Raw genomic sequence first — 21486 nt, 5'->3', positions numbered from 1 at the left:
TTATTCTTTCTTTGGGCCTTTATGAGAATCACTAACCTCTGCAGACTCCCCTATATAATTGTGTCCATTGCTTCTTAAAACCATGCAGAAAGCTGCCAGATTTAACATAACTAATGAGAACCAGCAGTGGCCAAAGGACTGGAAAAGGTCAGTTTTCATTCCAATCCCAAAGAAAGGCAATGCCAAAGAATGTTCAAACTACCTCACAATTGCACACATCTCACACGCTAGCAAAGTAATGCTCAAAATTCTCCAAGCCAGGCTTCAAACAGTACATGAACCAGAAAATTCCAGATGTTCAAGCTGGATTTAGAAAAGGCAGAGGAACCAGAGATCAAATTGCCAACATCTGTTGGATCATCGAAAAAACAAGAGAGTTCCAGAAAAACATCTGCTTTATTGACTATGCCAAAACCTTTGACTATGTGGATCACAACAAACTGTGGAAAATTCTTCAAGCGATGTGAATACCAGACCACCTGACCTGCCTCCTGAGAAACCTGTATGCAGGTCAAGAAGCAACAGTTAGAACTGGACATGGAACAACAGACTGGTTCCAAATAGGAAAAGGAGTATGTCAAAGCTGTATATTGTCACCCTGCTTATTTAACTTATATGCATAGTATATAATGTGAAATGCCGGGGTGGATGAAGCACAAGCTGGAATTAAGATTGCCGGGAGAAATATCAATAACCTCAGATATGCAGATGACACCACCCTTATGGCAGAAAGCAAAGAAGAACTAAAAAGCCTCTTGATGAAAGTAAAAGAGGAGAGTGAAAAAGTTGGCTTAAAACTCAACATTCAGAAAACTAAGATCATGGCATCTAGTTCCATCACTTCATGGCAAATAGATGGGGAAACAGTGGAAACAGTGAAAGACTGTTTAAATTAAAATTTTGGGGGCTCCAAAATCACTGTAGATGGTGACTACAGCCATGAAATTAAAAGACGCTTGCTCTTTCGAAGGAAAGCTATGATCAACCTAGACAGCATATAAAAAGCAGAGACATTACTTTGCCAACAAAGGTCCGTCTAGTCAAAGCTATGTTTTTCCAGTAATTACATATGGATGTGAGAGCTGGAATATAAAGAAAGCCGAGCGCAAAAGAATTGATACTTTTGAACTGCAGTGTTCGAGAAGACTCTTGAGAGTCTCTTGGACAGCAAGGAGATCCAAACAGTCTATCCGAAAGGAAATCAATCCTGAATATTCATTGGAAGGACTGATGCTGAAGCTGAAATGCCAATAATTTGGCCACCTGATGCAAAGAACTGACTCACCAGAAAGACCCTGATGCTGGGAAAGATGGAAGGCAGGAGGAGAAGGAATCGACAGAGGATGAGATGGCTGGATGGCATCACCGACTCGATGGACATGAGTTTGAGTAAGCTCCAGGAGTTCGTGCTGGACAGGGAAGCCTGGTGTGCTGCAGTCCATGGGGTCGCAAAGAGTCGGACTTGACTGAGTGACTGAACTGAGCTGAACTGAATGAGAACCTAGTGTCCAGCACAGGGAACTCTACTCAGTGCTCTGTGGTGACCTAAACGGGAGGGAAATCCAAAAAAGAGGGGATATATGTACGTGTATGGCTGACTCACTTTGAGGAACAGCAGAAACTAACACAACATTCTAAAGCAACTATGCTCCAATACAAATTAATTATTAAAAATCCTCCCAGATTTAAGTGAGGAGAGACTTTCTGCAAAGGGACCCCACGCAGCTAACTTGCCTGGCTGGTCCTTCTGGAGAAGGTGACACAGTGAGCTGTTTCACCTCACAGATAAGTGACTGAAGCAGAGAAGGGCAACAGGAAGGCATGACTGATGAAGTCCAGTCCCTGCCCCCTTCACTTCCCGACCCCTTCTCCTCCCCGTGGGCTCCCCTCACGGAGTCCTTCCTTTCCTGATCTCTGAGCAGGACAGCGTGCCGAGGCATCTGCTCCACTGTCATCTGGGTCTGCAGACCCCTCACCCCACTGCTGACAGCTGAGCCTGCAGGCTGCGAGGAGCCGGGGCCGGGTCCTCACCCTCCACACTTCACCAAAGGGAGTGAGTGGACCCCAGCTCTTTCTCTCTCTTTCCCAGCAAGCGCCTTTTGGCAGCAGACAAGGCTTCTGCCTCTTGGAAGAGACTGCCCCCCTCCCCACCCCAGCAGGGGCTTGGCTCCCCTCTGGCCCCTTTGGCTGGAGCCATCCACCATCATTTTAGCATCTCTCTGACGCTGCCACTCTCTTGTGCCATCTGTCCCTTGTTCCCCGTGAAGGTCTGCAGTCTTCCCACCACCTTCTTTAGGTGAAAAGTCACTAGAAAGAGAGTTGCAACTACTGAGCCCACGAGCCGCTACAACTGAAGTCCGCATGCCCTAGAGCCTGCGCTCTGCAACAGGAGAAGCCACCACGATGAGAAGCCCACACATCACAACTAGAGAGTAGTTCCCGCTCTCCACAGCCAGGGAAAAGCCTGTGCAGCAACGAAGACTGAGCACAGCCAAGAATAAATAAGTAAATAAAATTATTCTTTTAAAAAAGGTCACTAGAAAGACCTAGGTTTGATTATGTCACTTGCTAGATTCAGAATCTTGGGGAAATTGGCTAATCAGCCTCAGTTTCCCCATTGGCAAAGTGGGATGGTGCCATCTAGCTGCATAGAATTGCTGTAAAGGCCAAATGCTTTGTTCAAAAGCGGTCTTGGCAGACACAAATTGGCCCTGTTATCCACTCCACCATGAAGTCCTGGAGAAAAGCTCCTTGAAGACAGGGACTGTTTCTTCATCTTTCTGAACCCAGGTTCTGACACAAGGGTTCTGACCTGCCAGTGAGGTCAGAGGAGAGATCGGAGCCTGAACTCAGCAAGGCAGCTGGAGGAGTCGGAGGAGACTGGGCCGGGAGGGGATGTCGGGGCTGAGGCAGGCGATGGGGTGAACAGGCAGCTCAGGCCTGAGGAGGCCCACACGCAAACGCACCACGTGGGTGTGCGAACCGAAGAATGAGATTTTTGAAAAGCAGAGCTGCGTACACATCTTTAAAAATCCAGCCGTTAAAGACTATTCAGCCCCAAACCCTCCTCTGTTGTTGTTATTTAGCTGCTCAGTCATGTCTGACTCTTTGCAACCTCGTGGACTGTACCCTGTTAGGCTCCGCTGTCCATGGGATTTCCTAGGCAAGAATACTGCAGTGGGTTGTCTTTTCCTACTCCAGGGGATCTTCCCATTCCAGGGATCAACAACCCTCCTCAACTGTCTCCTGATTCTTTACACTGAGAAGCGCCCAAATCCTCCTTAATGGGGAGGAAAATCAACATCCAGGTAGGGAACACTTGCCCAGTAATCTGCAGCGAGTTAATAGCCTGAGTCAGGCAGGCCCGAGTTTGATTCCTGGTTAGAAACTGTGCGATTCTGGGCTAGTTAGTTTCTCATTCTGAGCCACAATTTCCTCACTGATAAAAACGTGGATTGTAAGAATGAAATGAGGTGATGTAGTTACAGCGGGCTCCATGGGCCTGGGTATGGGAAGGAGGCTCCGTGGATGTGACTGGCCTTTATCTTCCTCTTCCCAAGACCACCCCATCTGTCCTCCCCTGTGTTGGAGGCTACATCATGACCGTTGTGGTCAAAAGTCATAGGGTCAGCTGCGTGGGTGCTTGAGGCTGGTCAGTTACAGAGCTAGGGGCTTTTGAAGTGTGGGTAAGCTTATTTTCTTATCAACCACTCAAGTGAGAACAGAGAAAAAAAAAGGTATATGATGTCAGCTTAAAAATGAAGGAAAAGTAAAAACAGGGATTCAGAGGAGGGATTCACAAAAGTTTAGAAGTCAGAAACAGCTTTGGAGAAGGCAACAGCAAGCCACTCCAGTATTTCTTGCCTGGGAAAATCCCATGGACAGAGGAGACTAGTGGGCTATAGTCCATAGGGTCACAAAGAGTCAGACACGACTGAGCGACAAAACAGCAACAATAGAAACAGCGCTGTGGAAACAGCTCTGGACAGGGGTTTGGGAGCTTCTCTGGTCCTTCGTGCTTCACAAAGACACTCTGAATTTACCTCTGTCTGCCCAGACGGGGCAGGAAAGGGAAAGATGAGCGGCCTTGCCAGGTCTCTACCAGCCGGGGAGGTCTGTGTCTGGACCCGAGAACGCTCTCCTTTGCCGGTCTGGCCAGTGTGAATGGGAAATTCACTTCTCTTTCTCAGCTCCCACCGTGTGCCCCTTGGGGATTTCACACAACACCGAGGGTGTTCCCTGGGAGCTGGGGCTTTCTAGGTCACCCTTGTTTATAGTTCCTTTAAAACCCAGAGACAAACTACCCCTTAATTCATGCACTGCCTGGAAGGGGAATCCGCCTTTCAAAAATCCAAAGGAAGCCATTAAACCAGGTTGGTAACCACTGTGACTCACCATGAGCTTTCCTTCATAAAAAATGAGTCAGAACGACTTTCCAGGAAGTTTGGTTACTTTAATTAGCTACCTCTTTTTTTCTTGCCCTTAAAAACATGCAGTAATTTGACAATCACCCAAGTATGGATGTTACTAGCTACCAAGCTGAGCCCCTGAAAGTGAAGGATCTAGGGGTAGAGGTGTTCCAGACAACATGGACTAAAGGGTCTCCTTGGAGTGTAGGACCCATACAGAATTCTTCCCTGAGTGGTGGAAGAAAAGAGCAAAATCAATATCTAGGGTTGACCCTCTAGGCCTGAGTGAAGGGGTGAAGGGCACTCTAGCTGCCTGCAGCCCCAAAACACTTAGCAGAAAGGTTAGTTATATACATTGCATCTTTTTTTTTGGCCAGGCTCATGGCATGTGGGATCTTAGTTCCCCTACCAAAGACTGAACTCAGAGTCCCAACCACTGGACTACCAAAGAACACCCCAGAATCACAAAACCTTGATGATGCCATTTGAGGAAATGATGGCCACAGCTGTCATAACTGTGGTAATGGCTTTAAACATCCCAGCTCTCAACCTACTCTCTAAGGATGGACATTAATTGTTCCCTTTAAAAGAGATGAACTGGAACTTTCCTGGTGGTCCAGTGGCTAAAACTCCATGTTCCCAATGCAGGGGGCCTGGGTTCAATCCCTGGTTAGGGAACCAGATCCCACGTGCTGCAACTAATCAATAATCAACCAATCAACTGCTGCTGCTAAGTTGCTGCTAAGTCACTTCAGTCGTGTCCGACTCTGTGCGACCCCACAGACGGCAGCCCACCAAGCTCCCCCGTCCCTGGGATTCTCCAGGCAAGAACACTGGAGTGGGTTGCCATTTCCTTCTCCAATGTGTGAAAGTGAAAAGTGAAAGTGAAGTCACTCAGTCATGTCTGACTTGTAGTGACCCCATGGACTGCAGCCTACCAGGCTCATCTGTCCATGGGATTTTCTAGGCAAGAGTACTGGAGTGGCTTGCCATTGCCTTCTCTGCAACTAATCAACTAAGTGCAGCCAAATCAATAGACAAAAATAAATTTTAAAAAAAGAGAAAAAGATGAAATTAAATTATCAGATCACACAACCAGTAAGCAGCAAAGCTGTTTTCTTTACCCTACATCTGTTTGATTCTAAATCCATACTCTTCAAAGGTCATCTGTTCCTGCCTCTTGGGGAAGCAAAGTGGTCTAAGGTCACATTTTGAACAGACAGTCACTGGGATGACAGTTGTATTTGAAAGATCCAGTTTATGTTCAGATTCTTGAACCTACAACCTAGTCTGTGTGAGCTCCTACACTCCCAGACAGGAGGCCAGAACTGTGGAGATGGCCTGTAACAAAAAAAAAAATCTTCTTTACCCAACTCAGTCGTGTCTGACTCTTTGGGACACTATGGGCTGTAGCCCGCCAGGCTCTTCTGCCCATGGAATTATCCTGGCAATAATACTGGAGTGGGTTTCCATTCCCTTCTCCAGGGGATCTTCCTGACCAGGAATCGAACCTGTGTCTCCTGTAGTGCCTGTATTGGCAGGTGGATTCTTTACTTCCCTGGTGGCTCAGCAGTAAAGAACCTGCCTTCCATGCAGGAGACTTGGGTTTGATCTCTGGATTGGGAAGATCCCTTGGAAAATGAAATGGCAACCCACTCCAGTATTCTTGCCTGGGAAATCCTGTGGACAGAGAAGCCTGGAGGGCTATAGTCCATGGGGTCGCAAAGAGTCGGACACGACTGAGCAACTAAACAACCAATCCCTACTCAGGATCTGAACTCCCTCCATCTCCTGGCTCACTTTTCAGGGTTTTATTATAAGTCCTCCTCACTGCCGACACAGGCACCTTGACTTGGCCCCATAACTAATAACAGAGCACCAGAGCTGGCCTGCTAGGTGCACTCCTCCACCCATACAGACTCTCTCTTAACTGTGTCCTCACATACCTGGGACAGTATACCCAGCCCAGATGAACAGAGGTGGCTCCAGCCAGCCTGCTCCAGGGGAGGGTGACCCAGCTTCTCCTGAAACAAGGCTTCTGGACTCTCCTTTTTCTAGGGAAGAGTTCAGAACAGAGACAGGCCTGATACTCTTCTGGAGAACTGATTTGAAAGCCTTGCTTGAGTTCTGGAGATTAAAGGCAATTGTCTTCACAACTGGGAAGAACAGATGCCCCACTCCATAGACCCTTTAGCAACACATACTCAGCTAATAAAGCAATTGACAAATGGTTGTAATTGGCCCACCCTGTCCTAACTTAACTGTCCCCAGACACAAAGCAAAATATAAAACCTGTGCCACCACCTGTGCAGACAGACAGTATCAATACTAAACTGGGGAGGGGGGGGCAGGAAAGTTTATGGTAAATATATCCCTACAGATGCCTCCACAAGACCCCCAGTTTTCTTGTCCCTGATCTGGAGCCTTTTAGCTTCAAGAATGGAACGAGACTGGGACTTTCCTGGTCATCTAGTAGTTAGGAATCTGCCTTCCAATGCAGGGGACATGGGTTCCATCTCTGGTCTGGGAACTAAGATCCCACATGCCACAAGGCAACTAAGCCAGACTGCCTACCCTACAGAACCCATGGGATCCCATGTACCACAGCTAAGATCTGGTGTAGCCAAATAAATAAATACTAAAGAAAAAAAAAAAAAAAGAATGGAATGAGACTGCACCTGAAGACTTGGGAAAAGATTTTAGCTCTGGGGGACATTGATTTTCTTCCACTTCTAATTTTTATGCCTCTAATGATCTAGATGAAAGACTAATTGAGGTCTTGTTGGGATGCTATTAAAGTTATTTGGAGGTGTTACAATTTATACTCATCTTTCTTTAAGTTCTTTTTAATTATATGGAGCTTTCAAAGTAAGGACGACAGAGTTAAAAGCAGGGAGCTATGAAACTTTCTTCTCAATTCTTTTCTGTTCTCTTTCTCTTATTCACAAAGCAAAATCATCTCCTGGCACTAAGCCTTCCTTTCTGGGTCTATTTACCACCCACATGCACGCAATTTGGAAGACGAACACTTGTACATGGGCCTCTTTGGTTAGATCCTTGAGTAGGATTATTGAAAAATCTGGGGTTAAAAGGCCTTAGTTCCCATTTACCAAAGACAGGTTCTGCCTTCCGTCAGCCAGTAGCAGCTGGGAACACAGCCTGCTGTTTCTAAGGGTCTTGGAATGGCAGATGAAGAAGTGAATCTCGGAACTTTCCTGGGGGTCCAGTGGTTCAAATGCCAAGCTTCCACAGTAGAGAGTATGGGTTTGATCCCTGGTATGGGGACTAAGACTCCCACATGCTGCGTGGTGTAACCACAGAAAAAAGCGGGGGGCGACAAGGAGAAGTGAATCTCCTCCCTAACTGGTTTGTTTCTAAGGATCTAAGGCCCTTTCCTAGCCTAGTTCCAGAGGCTTTGCTCTACTGTAGACCAGTGTCTACTGTGGAGAAGGCAATGGCACCGCACTCCAGCACTCTTGCCTGGAAAATCCCATGGACGGAGGAGCCTGGTAGGCTGCAATCCATGGGGTCACTAAGAGTCGGACAGGACTGAGCAATTTCACTTTCACTTTTCACTCTCATGCATTGGAGAAGGAAATGGCAACCCACTCCAGTGTTCTTGCCTGGAGAATCCAGGGACGGGGAATCCTGGTGGGCTGCTGTCCATGGGGTCGCACAGAGTCGGACACGACTGAAGTGACTTAGGAGGAGGAGGAGGAGAAGTGTCTACTGTTCAGAGGCTCCAGGGTCATACCCCCATCTCTAGGGAACCTCTTCATTTCCTGACTCAGCCCTTGGGTCTGATTAGCTGAAAGACCAAGCCAGAAAGGATACATGAAATGAATAAGAGATTCATTATTCGATGAATTCCAATAACCCTCTCCTGCTCTTGCTTTTCTGTTTCCGCCCCCAGAAGAGAAGACCCTTACCTGTCTCCACCTGGCTGAGAGCACTTCGAGAATCTGTAGAATCTGCTACGTCCCCACTCATCTTGATATCTGTAGGGAAAACACAACCGATTTTAATAACAGGTCACAATTTTTCTTGCTTTGACATATGTGGCTGTAACTAAACAGTGAAGATGAATATGTAGTTAGATGACCATCAGACTTTCGAATTCCTGATTCCTGAACATACAACTATTGGAATATGCATGAGCTTGGGGGCACATATACTCTTCTCTCAGGCTAGCCTCCTTCCCCCCTTTTCCGGGCTGCTGTAGGGTCTCTCCCACTTTGTACCATTCGCTGCCACTACCTTCCATCGCCAGGCTCAGCTGGCAAAAATTTAGACAAGGGGAAGGGTGCAGCAGAGGGAGGCTGGAGCATGGGGAAGAGAGCCTCCCATTCTGCATCCTCATGTCACTTGGGGTCTGGAGAATGTAAGTAATTTTTAAAGTGGCGTAAGAAATCCATCTCCCATCCTGCCATCCACCCCCACAGTAATAACTCTAACCTGGGAGGTAAGAGCACCCTTGAGCCAAAGCCTGCCCTTCTCGCCTTTCTCTCCCAGTCCTGCCTCTGTTCTCTGTCTGATTCTCAGAGGTCAGCCCACTGTCTAGGGATCAAACCCTAGTATCTGTGTGGCCCTCTTTGGGAATCCTTACCTTCTCTCCTACTCCTTCAACATTTTCAGTTCTTAGTAAGAGAGGGGTGGTGAGTGGGTCAGTGCCCCGCAGTGAAAGAAGACCTACGCAAGGCTCCCTGCCTCAGTCTCCAAGTGCTGCTGGTCTGGCCTGTCTGCCCTGCTTCATTTCAATAAATTAAACATTTACCCACAACAGACAGCTGCCACTAAGAGGCCCCTAAGTCTCCTCCAGGGTGCACACAGAGAAGGAAAGATGTAACTTTGAACTAACTCTCTTTCTCTAGACTCCTCTCCTTATTCCACTCAAATACTGAAGCCATTAAAGACAGAAGAATATTTTATTCAAATTGGATTGACTCCCCACCCACCCACCCACCCGCCTAACCCCCACCCACCCACCCACCCTCTTCTCTGGGGCAGCATTTTAACTCTTTCAAATCTGATAAAGTCAGGGTGAGCCAATTTGCATACCCAGCTCCCCAACCAGTGTCAGGTAAGCAGGCCATCTTCATTTGCATCAGGTAATCAGTTGGCAGTCTGGATGTCTGAGGTCTGGAGAGGATCAGGATGAGGGAGAAGGGTGGACCTCCCCCAGGGGAAAAGTGGGAAGAAACTCATTTATTTAGTTAGTTTAGGGCAATGACGTGTGGCTCTGGCAGAGATTTAAATTGTGGTCTCAGGGGTAACAGTGACTGCATGCAGAAGGGGTGCAAGACAGAGATGAGGAGTCCCAGGGCTCTCCAGACCTTGGAACACCCCAGCAGCAGGGGAGGGAGTAAGCAACCTTAGGAGCCGCTGTAGTTTGAGGAGTATTTTTGAGATCAGCCTAAGTGACCACTCCCAGGTAAATACATGGAGCTCCGTATAGCCCGCCTCAGACATCCATGCTGTCCTGTGTGGTTAGAGACCTCTAGGGGAAACCCTGCAACCACATCCACCACCCCTCTCAGCGCGTGACACTTGAGAAAGCATTTCGCGAGCCTAACCAAAGTCCTTCCTGCTGCAGTTTGAAACTTTCTGTACAGTCTGTCATGCATAAATCTGCAGCATAACTAGGGTGGGCCACCTGGACACACCTGCAAAGGACTTCTGCTAGTCCTCACTTTCTGCTCCAGTGGGGGGACGGGCTACCCCATAGGGATTCTCAACAGTGCTGAGAAAAAGCCAGAGACTGCCGAGGAAGTGGGTGGGAGGGGGTGAGTTCTCACCCTCACTGGGCTTTTAAACCTGCTTCAGCAGTCCTGGGAATTCAGAGCACAGATTTTGCCAGCAGACAGACAGACCTGGATTTAATCCCAGTGCCATCCTAACTAGCAGGGGGAACCCTGGCCACACATGTGAACCTGTTTTCTCAGCTAAAAAAGAAAAGAATGACACTTCCCAGAATTATTGTGATGAGCAAGTAAGACACTGAATGAAAACAGCCTGGCACAGCACTTGGCACAAAGAAAGCATGTGCTAAATGAATGAACTAACCAGATACTTAGGCTTCGATGGGGGGCCCCTTCTCCCATTACAATAAACAGCTTTGGTTTTCTGTCTCAGCACTATCGTAATTTGTCCTTTACCTGCATTCTTCAAATTCTGACTTCATTAGAAAAATGCTCATGGGGACAGGAAAAGTTTAAGTAGTAGTAAGGCTGGGATGATAACCAAGTATTCGGAATCAACTTATCTCAAATTTTTGACATTTAAGAAGGGTAACTTTTTAGCTCAACTATAATTTTATGCCTATAACCCAGACTCTCCTCCAAAACCCATTCCCTGCACCATCTTTAAATCTAGCTAAAAGCCATCTCTCTGACCTTTTATATTAGCATAAAAGGTAGTCCTAAACACAGCGAAAGATAACTTTTGAAGGAGTCAAAGGCTCCTCACTCTACCAGGACATCTACTCGTTTGATGTACCCATCATGGGAGCAACACTGTGGTACTTTGGGATGGGACAGAGATGTGGGTCTGCATGGAGGGGCAGGCTGAGATGATCTGTAAAAGCTCTTAAGTGCCAAAGGATGCTAAGATACTGAGAACCTGTTCCTGTCGGGTAGGAGGTTGAGGCTGATGGGCGGAATGAGCTCTTGGGTCTCAGCCTAAAAATGGGCCAACACCGAAACTCCCCGAGACGCCGTAACCCTTTGCCTGTCGGACAACACTTGCCAGAGGTGAGTGGGGGAGGTGTGGGGTGGGGCCCGGGCTTCTCTGCTGTTCTTATCTCAGTTGGCACTGAGTAGGCTCCTTGCCATCACTCCCTTCCCTGGGGAGGCTCAGCTGCTCTGTGTAAGAACCCAGATACCAGACAGCCCCTCATCTGCCTCACTGGCGCCGTCATTCTCTGAAGCTGGGGCGAGGTGTTGGCTGCCGGCCTTGCCCTCCTGATCCCTTGGCATGACCCAGCAGCAGCCCCTCCTGACACATCGGCAAACCAGGATGTGTGTGTGTGAACCTGTAGGAGCAGAGTCCAAGGGGCAGCACTTCCCCAGGCTACAGGCTGAGTGCCCACAGTGTCCTGGACCTCCTGGGCCCAGGCGACGCTGGGAAAGCAAAAGGTCCACTCCCCTCTCTCCTACGATCCATCTTTAACTCTTTGGAAGGGACTGGAGGTCTGCCTGACTCCTCCCTCCCACACCTACTGCTGGGGGCACTTCTCCCAGAGGCAATTCAAGGGGCCCACCAGTCCTACTTCTAAGCTAGCCATGTTTCCAACTCTTCTGTGGAGGAGACAACTCTCACCCCTACTTCAAGAGAAATGCACATCCTCTCATGAGACCTTCCAACCCTGGGGTCCCGAGCCATAACTGGTATCAGTCTGTGAGACTTGAATCTTCTTTCCTAACCCTGATGGGGAACAGCTCACAGTGAGGAAAGGGGCAAAACAAGAGGTGCCCTGGGACTAACTGAGTGTCCCCCTTAGGCTGAATTCCACTGTCTCCTTCGTCTCTTCTGCCTGAGGTCTGGACTCTTTTTATTTTTTTCTGGCTACACTGGTCTCTGCTGCTGCACATCAAATTTCTCTAGTTTCGGAAGGTGGGTACTGCTCTCTTGTTGCCGGGTGTGCAGGCTTCTTATTGTGGTGGCTTCTCTTGCTGAGGAACACAGGCTCTACGGCGAGTGGGCTTCAGTGGGGCGCACGAGCTTAGTTGCCCTGAGGCATGTGGGATCTTCGTGGACCAGGTATCAAATCCCTGTCCCCTGCACTGGCAGGCAGGTTCTTAACTGCACCCCCAGGGAAGCCCTCTGTCTGACTTTTGTCTACCCCTCCACCTGTTTGGGGCCTGGGAGGGAGGAGTCCCTCTTTGGCTGGGGTGCCCCTGTGTCTGGTGACCTCATGCATGCTCGGGTGTTTCTGTCGAAGGAGAAGTGCTCTACAAAATACAAAGTGCTGAGGCCCCAGGCAGACCTGGATCATGGCTGGCACCCAGGTTATCAGAGCGAGAAGATGGGCTGGCACAGGAGCTGACATGCTCGCGGAGTTGCTGAGTGGGGGACTTCAGGGTAGCCCACACCCTACTTTGTGTGCTCCCACTCCCCCTCCATACCCCAAACTGTTGTAGCAAATCAATGGAGGAGGTATCCCCAAGGGCTCATACTGGGAATTCAAAGGGCAAGTGCTGTTTATAAAGTATCCACAGGACACAGGATCACTGGGAGGGGAAAAATAGGGTTCAAAAGAGACCACATTTCAGGATTTTCCTGGTGGTCCAGTGGGTAAGAATCCGTCTTGCCAGCCTGGATGGGAGGGGAGGAATGGATACATGTGTATGTATGGCTGAACCTCTGCTGTCCACCTGAAATTATCACAATATTTTTAAATTGTTTAATTTTATATATATATATAAAAGAATCCACCTTGCAATGCAGGGGGCACAGGTTCGATCCCCAGTCAGGGACCCACATGCCGTGGAGTAACTAAGCCTCCACATCCCAACTAGAGAGTCCACGTTCTGCAATGAAAGACCCTGAGTGCCACAAGTAAGACCCGACGCAGCCAAATAAATACATAAATAATTTTTAAAAAGAGAGAGAGAGAGACCAAATTTCCGCAAAGAGGATCCTGAACTGAGAGACCCTAGAGAGGGGCCTACAAGGAGACATTCCCATAGACGGACCCTCCCTCAGAGGCCCCACAGCAGGGCCCTCAATGAAAGACCCTAAAAAGATGACCTTGGAGTAAGAAGCCCACTGAAAATACCCAGCAAAGGGAACCCTCAAATGGAGACCCACTCAGAGAGGCTTCACAGAAAGTCCCAAACTGAGCGATCCCTTTGAGGTGCTGTCGAAGGGGAACCGGAAACCAAAGAGGGGCCAAGAAACCTCACAGGGAGGCTGGACAGCCCCAGGGGGATACAGGCTGAAGAAGTGGGCTGGGGAGTGGCAGCGAGCAGTTGTAGAGAGATGACTCAGGTTGCCCACACTGGGTAGATGCAGACCCCACCTGAGGAGGCAGCACCTCTCAGGTTTAGCTTAATCACCCCCTGGGTGTCTGCCTGCAGGGGACAGGGCTGGGGGAGGTGCCGGACTTCTGATAAACATCAGCCTGGAGATTTCTCCCAGGCCAGGCAAGGAGGGCTCGGCCTCCTCACCTCAGCCTCGGCCACTAGGGCTCTCGGCAAGATCCTCTTTACCCTCAGGCGGCCTCCCTGCTGGGTTGCAGGGTCCCCCCTCCTCCCACTTCCCCCAGAGCAGGATCCTCCAGAAGACAACGAGGTGGAAAACCCCCAGGAAGTCTCTGATCGTCCTGAGGTCTTGCTCCCCATGTGTGCCAAGGCCTTCTTGGTGGGAAGTGGAGGAACGAGAGCCCAGGATAGGCTCCTGGCCACGTCCAGCTCTGTACTGGTGCTTCAGGATCTGGAAATGGACTTTCCCCAAACATTGGATGATACCCAGATGGATGGCTCCTTCCGCCTCACTGAGCCCTTCCTGGCACGTCCTGGCGCCCAGGGATCCACTCAGAGTTAACACCTCACTGTCAGCTGGCTTTCTCTCAGCCGTACCAGGACTACGTCTGGGGAAACTGGGGTCCCGGGGTTTCCCCCGTGCACCCACTGCTCCTTGATTTCAGGACTGGCTACTCTAGGAAGGGCCAAACTCTCCAGCCTGTCCCGCTCTTTGGGTTGGATCTTGAGAATTGCTTCCTCCATTCTTCCTCCAGAAAGGAGAGCAGGTAACAAAATTCTACCAACAGCCATGAAGTTCTTAATAAAGGCCACGCATTGGGTACTGCCCCCTTTGAGAGTCAAGTCGCTGGTTTGAAATGGCCAAACCAGGCTCAGCTTTCTTCATCTGGAGTCCTTCTCTGCTCAGGCCCTCAGACCTCCAGAAGGCTCACTCCAACACCAAGTCCAGCCTCTGGTATTAGGAGCCCCTGTCCTCCCCCAGATGGGGAAGGACGGATCAGCGGGGTGAATGGAGAGGGCCTTGGTTCACTCCACGCCCACAGACCTTTCATGCTGGTGAAACTGACTCCCAGAAGAGTATTCCTATGGCTTAGGTTCCCTCCCCTGGGGAGAGGAGAGCTTGGAATCTAAATCTACGGGACATGGAATAAAGAACACAGAAACTGGGGACCCCTGGGTATCCGCCACCATGCACCCACTGCTGATGTAGCTCTCACGTCTCCTCTCAGACAGAGAGATGGAAGGACTTCCCACAGGCCCCTGGGCAGGCTACTTCTCCGGTGGGGTCCCACAGAGCTCTGGCCCAGCTCCTGCACATGGACTCCCCAACCCCGCGGCGCACCAGCCTGTAACACCACCTGGATCCACAGAGCCGGGGAGCAGGTACACCTTCATCCACGGCGTCTGCTCCACCTCCTCTCCCAACCTACCTGAGGACAGGTAGACTCCCCTCTGATATTCACCAGACGTGCTTCCCTAAGCCCTAACCAATATATGTGCAGCGTAGCAGCTGCTCTGGTTGTGCCTCTGTAAATGGCCAGCTCTGTTCGCTTCTCCTAGGCACCCCTAGACGGCACAAATGTCCATGTGGCCTCCACTTCATATAAATGCCGGGGACACCAAACACCAACATGTGGATACAAGTACTTCCCTCACTTCTGCACTCCCAGGCCCACACCCGTGGTTGAGCCAGTGAGCCACCCTTCTGCAATAAGGGAACAGGGCAACTTCTCCGAGCCTAGGACAGCCCAGCACGCTCAGGTCCCACGTAGCTGTGGCTCTTGGGGTGCTTGGAGCCTTCAGAAGCCCTGCCGCCCCCATGTTGTAGCCCCCACCTGCATTCTTCCCTCAAGTCCCCCAGACGTTCCAGGCGTCCCCCGCGCCGGGTGACCCGCTGTCCACACCGCCCTCAGCTGGCCGCAGGGGAACAAGACCCCCGAGAGCGGCGCCCCTGCCCCTCGTCCCTTCCCGCGCGCAGGGACACCTGTCAGAGCTCGCGCCCTCCGCCCCTCACCTGGGTGCATGGGTTCCAGATTCACCATCCTGCCCCAGGCGGGGCCAAAGCCAGCTCCCCCCCAGGCCCCTCGCGTCTGCCCCAGCCGGGCCCCGGGGGAAGCCAGGGTCTCCTGCCTCCCGCCCCCGGCCGCCACCGCCGCGGGAGCCGCCGCCGCCGCCGCCGCCGCCGCGCGCTCCGCTGCTCGCTCGCGGCCGCCCGGGCAGCACTCGGCGCGGCGGGATTGCCACACTCCCCAGGTGAGCACGCCGCGCGGCGGGCGGGGGCCGCGGGCCACGCCCCCTGGCAGGGCCCCCGCGCCTGGCCCCGGGCCCAGGCAAAGCAGCGATTTGCATCGGGGAGCCGGGGCCGGCGGAGGGGGCAGTCCGTGCTGCCGGGGCGAGTCCCGACCCTGCGGAACACCTGTCCGCCCCAGACCGGCCGGCGGCCTCTCCCCACCGCGCCCGGCCCGCGGCGACCCAGGCCCCGGTCCGGCTCGCCTTGCTGAGTAACCCCGGGAGGATTAACCAGCGGGGGCCTGAGCTTTCCTCTGGACAGATGCCCCAGCTCTTCGAGGAGTTCTGGAGTGTCTGGAGAAGCCACGAGAGTGTACTGGAAAGAGTCTAGAGTTGGAATTCTATCTCTCAGCCGCTTGCAGGCTGTGTAACACGAGAGGAGGCTCATCACCTCCATGAGCTCAGTTTACTCATCCATAAAATGGGACAGGTCCTAATCTTAACTGCATCTAACGATAGGAACTTAGCGGGTGGCCAAGCTCACCTAAGTCCCCATGCATCCTCATCTCCTCCTGGGACCTGGATGGGGCCCAGCTGATTATCACGTTTTCTAGGTGAAGATTCTGTCTCTTGCCTGCTCTATCAGGTTCCAGGTTGCTGTGAGGCTCTTTGAGAGAATGATGTGAAAGTTATTTATTGAGTGACAAGGGCTGTGGGAGCAGCCACCTCCCTCATGTACAGAGTTGGGAAGTGACTTGTCCAAAGGCAACACAATACTCTAGTGATGGAGGGAGCCTGGCTGGGGGTAGGATCCTGGCCAGGGGTAGGTCTCTGGACTCCCACTCCATGCTCTCTCCAGCACACATCATAGACTCATCCTCTGAGCTCCCCTACTCTTCTGCTCCACTCTTCAGGTCCCAGTATGAGGTGCCAAGGTCAAGAGACGACCTGCCTATGAGCCTAGGAAGCTGGATGTCCCCAGAAGAAGCAACCCTTGCCTTACTTTCCAGGCAGGTCTCCCTATCAAGCTGCTTACAGAACAGATCTTGGACTTTTCTGCCTCTATGCATTGTTTGCAGTATTTTTTCCAGTTGGTATATCCACCTACCATCCACTCCCATAATCCCCGTCATAACATACAGCATTTATTGAGCTTTCAGTGTGTGTCAGGCAATGTGCTAACCAGCACTTCAAAGGCACTTGATCTTGTTTAGTCCTCATAACAACTACATATTGGACTGTTATATTTCCATTTTACAGATGGGGAAAATGAGGCTTAGAGGGTTTAGCTTGCCCAAAGTTACCCAGCCAGTAAGTAACAGGGCTCCTATTTGAAAGCTCTACACTCTATTCCCTCTGTACATAATTCAGATGCCACCTCCTTTCTGAAGTTAGAAGTTACCTGATATGTTATCAAATTACCATAACGTTTCAGTGTTCCTAATAGCCCTTGTGGCTGGTTCTGTGGGACTTTTCTTATTCTTCCTCCTGCTTGTTAACTGATTGTCTTCCCCACGGCACCAAAGACCATGTAGGGTACATGACAGGTGTCAGAAAGGGCTCAGTGGGTGCCATAGTGGCCCTGCAGGGATAGAAAGTGTTTAATAAGCACTTCTTCGGGTCCATACAACCACTCACCCCCAGTTGTACCTCTCCACTCCTCTCCCCACTCTTGGCAAGAAGGCGGGAGATTTTCTTCCTGTTTCTTCTGGCAGAGGAAAGAGACCAGTAGCTTTTTGGAGGCCTAGGGATGTCCCCTCCCCCATCTGCCTCAGGACACTGCCAGGCTGTCCTTTCCTTCCCTTCCCTTTCCTCTCCTTTTCCTTCCCTCCTCCACTTAAGGTTTGGCCCCAAACCTGAGGCCATTGCTTATCTACAACTGCACTTCACCTACCGTCATCCTAGAAAAATGCCTACACATAGTTTATGTACCCCTGTGTGCTTGCAATTTCCGTATCTCTATTTGCATACCATTTGCATAGCCATGTGCACCAGGGGTCTGATTCTCTGACCACCATTATCTGGAACCTCTGTCTCTTTTCTATGTGCAAAGTTACATTTCTTTCCGGGGCTTTACTTTTCCAGAAGCCAGAGGAGCATGTACCTAATGACTTCTAAGGGACTTCCAGCTCTAGCAGCCTAGGATTCTCGGGTCCTGGGGTTGGGAGGGGTGGAACTCCTGGGAATGGGGCCACTGGGGAAGAGATGGGGCCATATAGGGCCTTATAGGTTCATAATTGGAAGGACGGCTGTGGGTTCCAGACCATGGAACCGGAGATTGTGTGCGGGAAGGGGGATTGGACGCAGGATGGGAGGGTGGGGGAGAGGTGGCAGACAGGACTTCACCTTCATTCATTAACTCATTCAATAAATACTGACTGAGCACTTCCCAGATACCAAGGAAGCTCTCCATGCTGGGCATATGCCTTCTTACTTCGTCAGCACACCTTTAGGAGAAGCATACAATTTTTAGGTTCCTTCTGTAGATGAGGAAACTGAAGTTCCAGGGTTTAATACAGCTAGTAGATGGGAGAGGTGAAATTTAGACTAGGTCTGCTTGACTCCAAAGCTGGTACTTTTAATCCTGCTGTCCAATGTCTGAGCCTGTCTCCTTTTTTCTTCTTTTCCTTTCTACGATCGTATCACTCGAGGTAGAAGGAACCTAGAAATAATCATATGAGGGAACTTCAGGGACCACCCCAAGGTCCACAAGCGGGGAAGGCTTGCCCAGGCTTTCCAGGTGGCTCAGTGATAAAGAATCCACCTGCCAATGCAGGAGACAAAGGAGACTCAAATTCAGTCCCTGGGTTGGGAAGGTCCCTTGGAGAAGGAAATGGCTACCCTCTATTCTCTTGCCTGGGAAATCCCATGGACAGAGGAGCCTGGCAGGCTGCATTCCATAGGGTCGCAAAGAGGTGGACTTAGCTGTGCGACTGGGCACGCACGCACACAGGACTTGCCCAAGGTCACACGGCAAGTATAGGGGGAGCAGAGACCCTCTATTCTCTCTGTTCCTTCTTCATATATTCTTCCTGGGCCTTTGAAAGTTGTGTGGGGTGAGGGGCAGTGTTGGACAATTTTTGTTCCTTCCCTTTCTGACTTGCTTGATGATCATTTCCACTAGATGAACTGGAACAGAAGTGCAGAAGACCCCTTTGCCCCTCCCTCCTTCGTGGAGACTGTGAGTGCTTCTGTGGAACACTCCAGAGTCTCCATGAAATCAGCTCTCTGAGTTCTGGGCAGATGGCAGGTGGTGGGCCCCAGCCCCCGGGGCCTAATACTCACTCCCTTCCTCTGTTTAGTGTGGAAGAGAAAAAGCTGTGGGGAGAGCAGAGAGATAGGGAATTGCCTGGAGGTTGGAAAGGAACAGAGGAAAGAAAAGGGAAAAGAAGCAAGGACAGGAAATTTCAGTGCCTTTGGACATCAAAAGCACCACATGCAAATCACATGTAAATTTTATGCAAATGACCTCCCCTTCCTCCTCTACCCCATCCTCTCAACAGCTGGAGGGCTTTTTCAGAAAGCAGCCAAATCTTTGTTCCAACATTCTGTTGTCCCCAAACTGTGATCAACTTGGATCCCTCCTGGGGTCCTTCTGGTCCTCCTGGGGTGACATCTGATCCCTTCGGCTGCACCTCTAGGAAGTCGCTAGCCCCCCAGCCCCATTTCTACTTGAGCAAGCTGTCAGCTTCTTTTGCTTCAAGGCCAGAACGCTCTGGGAGTTAAGTCTACCCTTCCAGACACATTTCTGGAAACAAGCTTTACCCCTGGAGAAGGTGCTCGGGGAGGGAGGTGGGGCCACAGCCCTGTTCCCCACCTCAGCAAAGTGGACTCCTTGGCTGCAGGCCCTCCTGCTCACTCTCATTTCCTGTCATGTCAGCTGGATTGAGCTGTCAGGACTGGGAGAAGGGTGGAGAAGCCAGGCAGCCTGGAAGGCCACCAAATAACAAGTCTCATCTCGTTCTTTCTGTCTGCCAGATGGGCTGTAGGGCCCAGAGTGTAGGGGTGTGGAGTGGGGTGTCTGCCCCTGCCTTGGGGTGACCACAGGGAACGAGATTCAGCTCAGGCTTCTCACATCAGCAGATGGAAGGAAGACAGAGGCCAGGAAGAAATCCCGGGCCTCTTTTCAGATCAGACCTGGAGCCCATCTGATGGCGCCATTGCCAGGAGGCGCATTGGCAGAATGGGGCTGGAGGGGGTCAGTGTCGGGGTGACAGAGTGAGAGGCGCTCTGGGAACCAGAGTAAAGCAGCTTTCCTGGGAACTGGACAGGAGAGGCTATGGTGGTCAGGACACAGCTGCTCCCCGCCCCTGGTATCCCCAGTGCTGAGCCCCACCCCCTCACCCCCCACCTTCACCCCCATCTAGGGGGAGTACACACAAACTTGTTGCCCACTTTGCTCTTGAAGTTCTCAAATAATAGAGCATAACATATGTATTTAATTTTAAAATAGCCTAACAACTCTGATTTCCAATGAACTCTTTTGACTGTGGGGCCAGCATTGGTCCAGGGTCTGGCCACTCTAATCACATCTTCTGCAGAGCCATGCCTCAGTGAGCCCTTGCCTGACTCTCTCTGCCTCTCTCAGACCAGTATGCCTCCCAGTCCCCCTGCAGGCTCAGGGCAAGTCTAAGCCCAGGGCGCCCTCTTGTGGTGATGGGAGTGTGATCCTGACTCGAGCCCCCGCCCCACCTGCTCTTCCAAGATTCTGGAGAGGTCTCCCCACTGTCTCCTGCGGTGCCTGTCCATTTCTGGGGGAACCACAGACAAGGGTCCCAGTTCCACACCAGTTGGAGATATTGAGTGTTAGTTTCAGGCTGCTGTAGGGTCTTCTAGTCCATGCTTCCCATCAAAGGCCAGGCTTTACCATGGAAAGCCCAGTTGGAATCATCCAGTCACTGCCTTGGGCTGTCAGTGCTTTTGCTGGACAGCTCTGCTGGTTAAAATGTCCCACCTCCCACACTGCCTTCCGGAGCTTCTGAGCTCCATGCCAGTCCTACACCCACGCACATAGGAGGTCAGCGCCCTTTGTCTACGCATCCATCTAGAGCTAAGAGTTGAGTACCCCCTGGAGCTATGCATTAGACTAGGGGCTGGGAATGAAACAGAGAGCAGGCAGTGTCCCTGACCTCAGAAAGTTCATGGCCTGGTGATGCTTGTGGACCATCCTGGGCAAGTCCCTCATCCTGTACATGTGTCTCAGGGAAATAGAGGGGATTATAGGACCCACAGGGCTTCCCAGGTGGTCTAGTGGTAAAGACCCACCCTCAACCAATACAGGAGATGTAAGAGACATGGGTTAGATGCCTGGGTCAGGAAGATCCCCTGAAGGTGGGCGTGGAAACCCACTCCAGTGTTTTTGCCTGGAGAATCCCATGGACAGAGGAGCCTGGCAGGCTATGGTTCATAGGGTTGCAAAGAGTTGGACAAGACTGAAGCTTCTTAGCATGCACATGGGGCCCACGGAGGGGCACACCATACCTGAATCTGCGGGTAGGCATCAGGAAAGTCTTCTCTGAGGCAGGGACATCTAAGCAGAAACCCCCAGCAAAGAGGAAGGAGGAGGAATGGAGTGTAAGCAGTACAAGCAAAAGGAACAGCATATGCCAGGAGGGTGCGTGCCACCCTGGGGGAGCCCACACAGTACAAGCCGGCTGGATCACAGAGTACAAGAGGTAGAAAACCACAAGCAAGGGAAGGTGATGATATTTGCACAGGGAGAACCTTGAATCGGGCCTAACTTAGGTGGAAATAATCCACTGGTTTCAGGAGCAGGTGACTTCTGCTGATTGCAACACAGCCTAGGCTTGAATGCCACGGCACGGGGCGGGAGCGGAGGAGGAGTCTGGCAAGAAGATTGACTGTGA

At 51.0% G+C, this 21486-nt stretch overlaps 1 protein-coding gene across 2 annotated transcripts in view; it reads right to left on the bottom strand.

Moving 5' to 3' along the window:
- POU2F3 (POU class 2 homeobox 3) overlaps positions 1-15553 on the bottom strand; it is an 85347-nt gene extending 69794 nt beyond the window's left edge. Inside the window, exons 1-2 of one of the 2 annotated variants that reach the window (XM_055423220.2) lie at positions 15405-15553; positions 8339-8407 (exon numbers count right to left, since the gene is read on the bottom strand). In XM_055423220.2, coding sequence (XP_055279195.2) covers positions 8339-8407; positions 15405-15432 — 97 coding nt within the window. In that variant the 5' untranslated portion in view covers positions 15433-15553. Of the gene's footprint in view, positions 1-8338; positions 8408-9467; positions 12791-15404 lie in introns of those variants that run through there. The other variant, XM_055423221.2, reaches the window with a different exon arrangement.
- Positions 15554-21486: the final 5933 nt, after the last annotated feature.

This window comes from Moschus berezovskii, chromosome 14 (genome assembly GCF_049115385.1).
Source record: "Moschus berezovskii isolate FMDL1 chromosome 14, NW_MosBer_1.0, whole genome shotgun sequence".
NCBI classification, from domain to species: domain Eukaryota; kingdom Metazoa; phylum Chordata; class Mammalia; order Artiodactyla; family Moschidae; genus Moschus; species Moschus berezovskii.
This window is presented reverse-complemented; position numbering and strand designations above follow the sequence as displayed.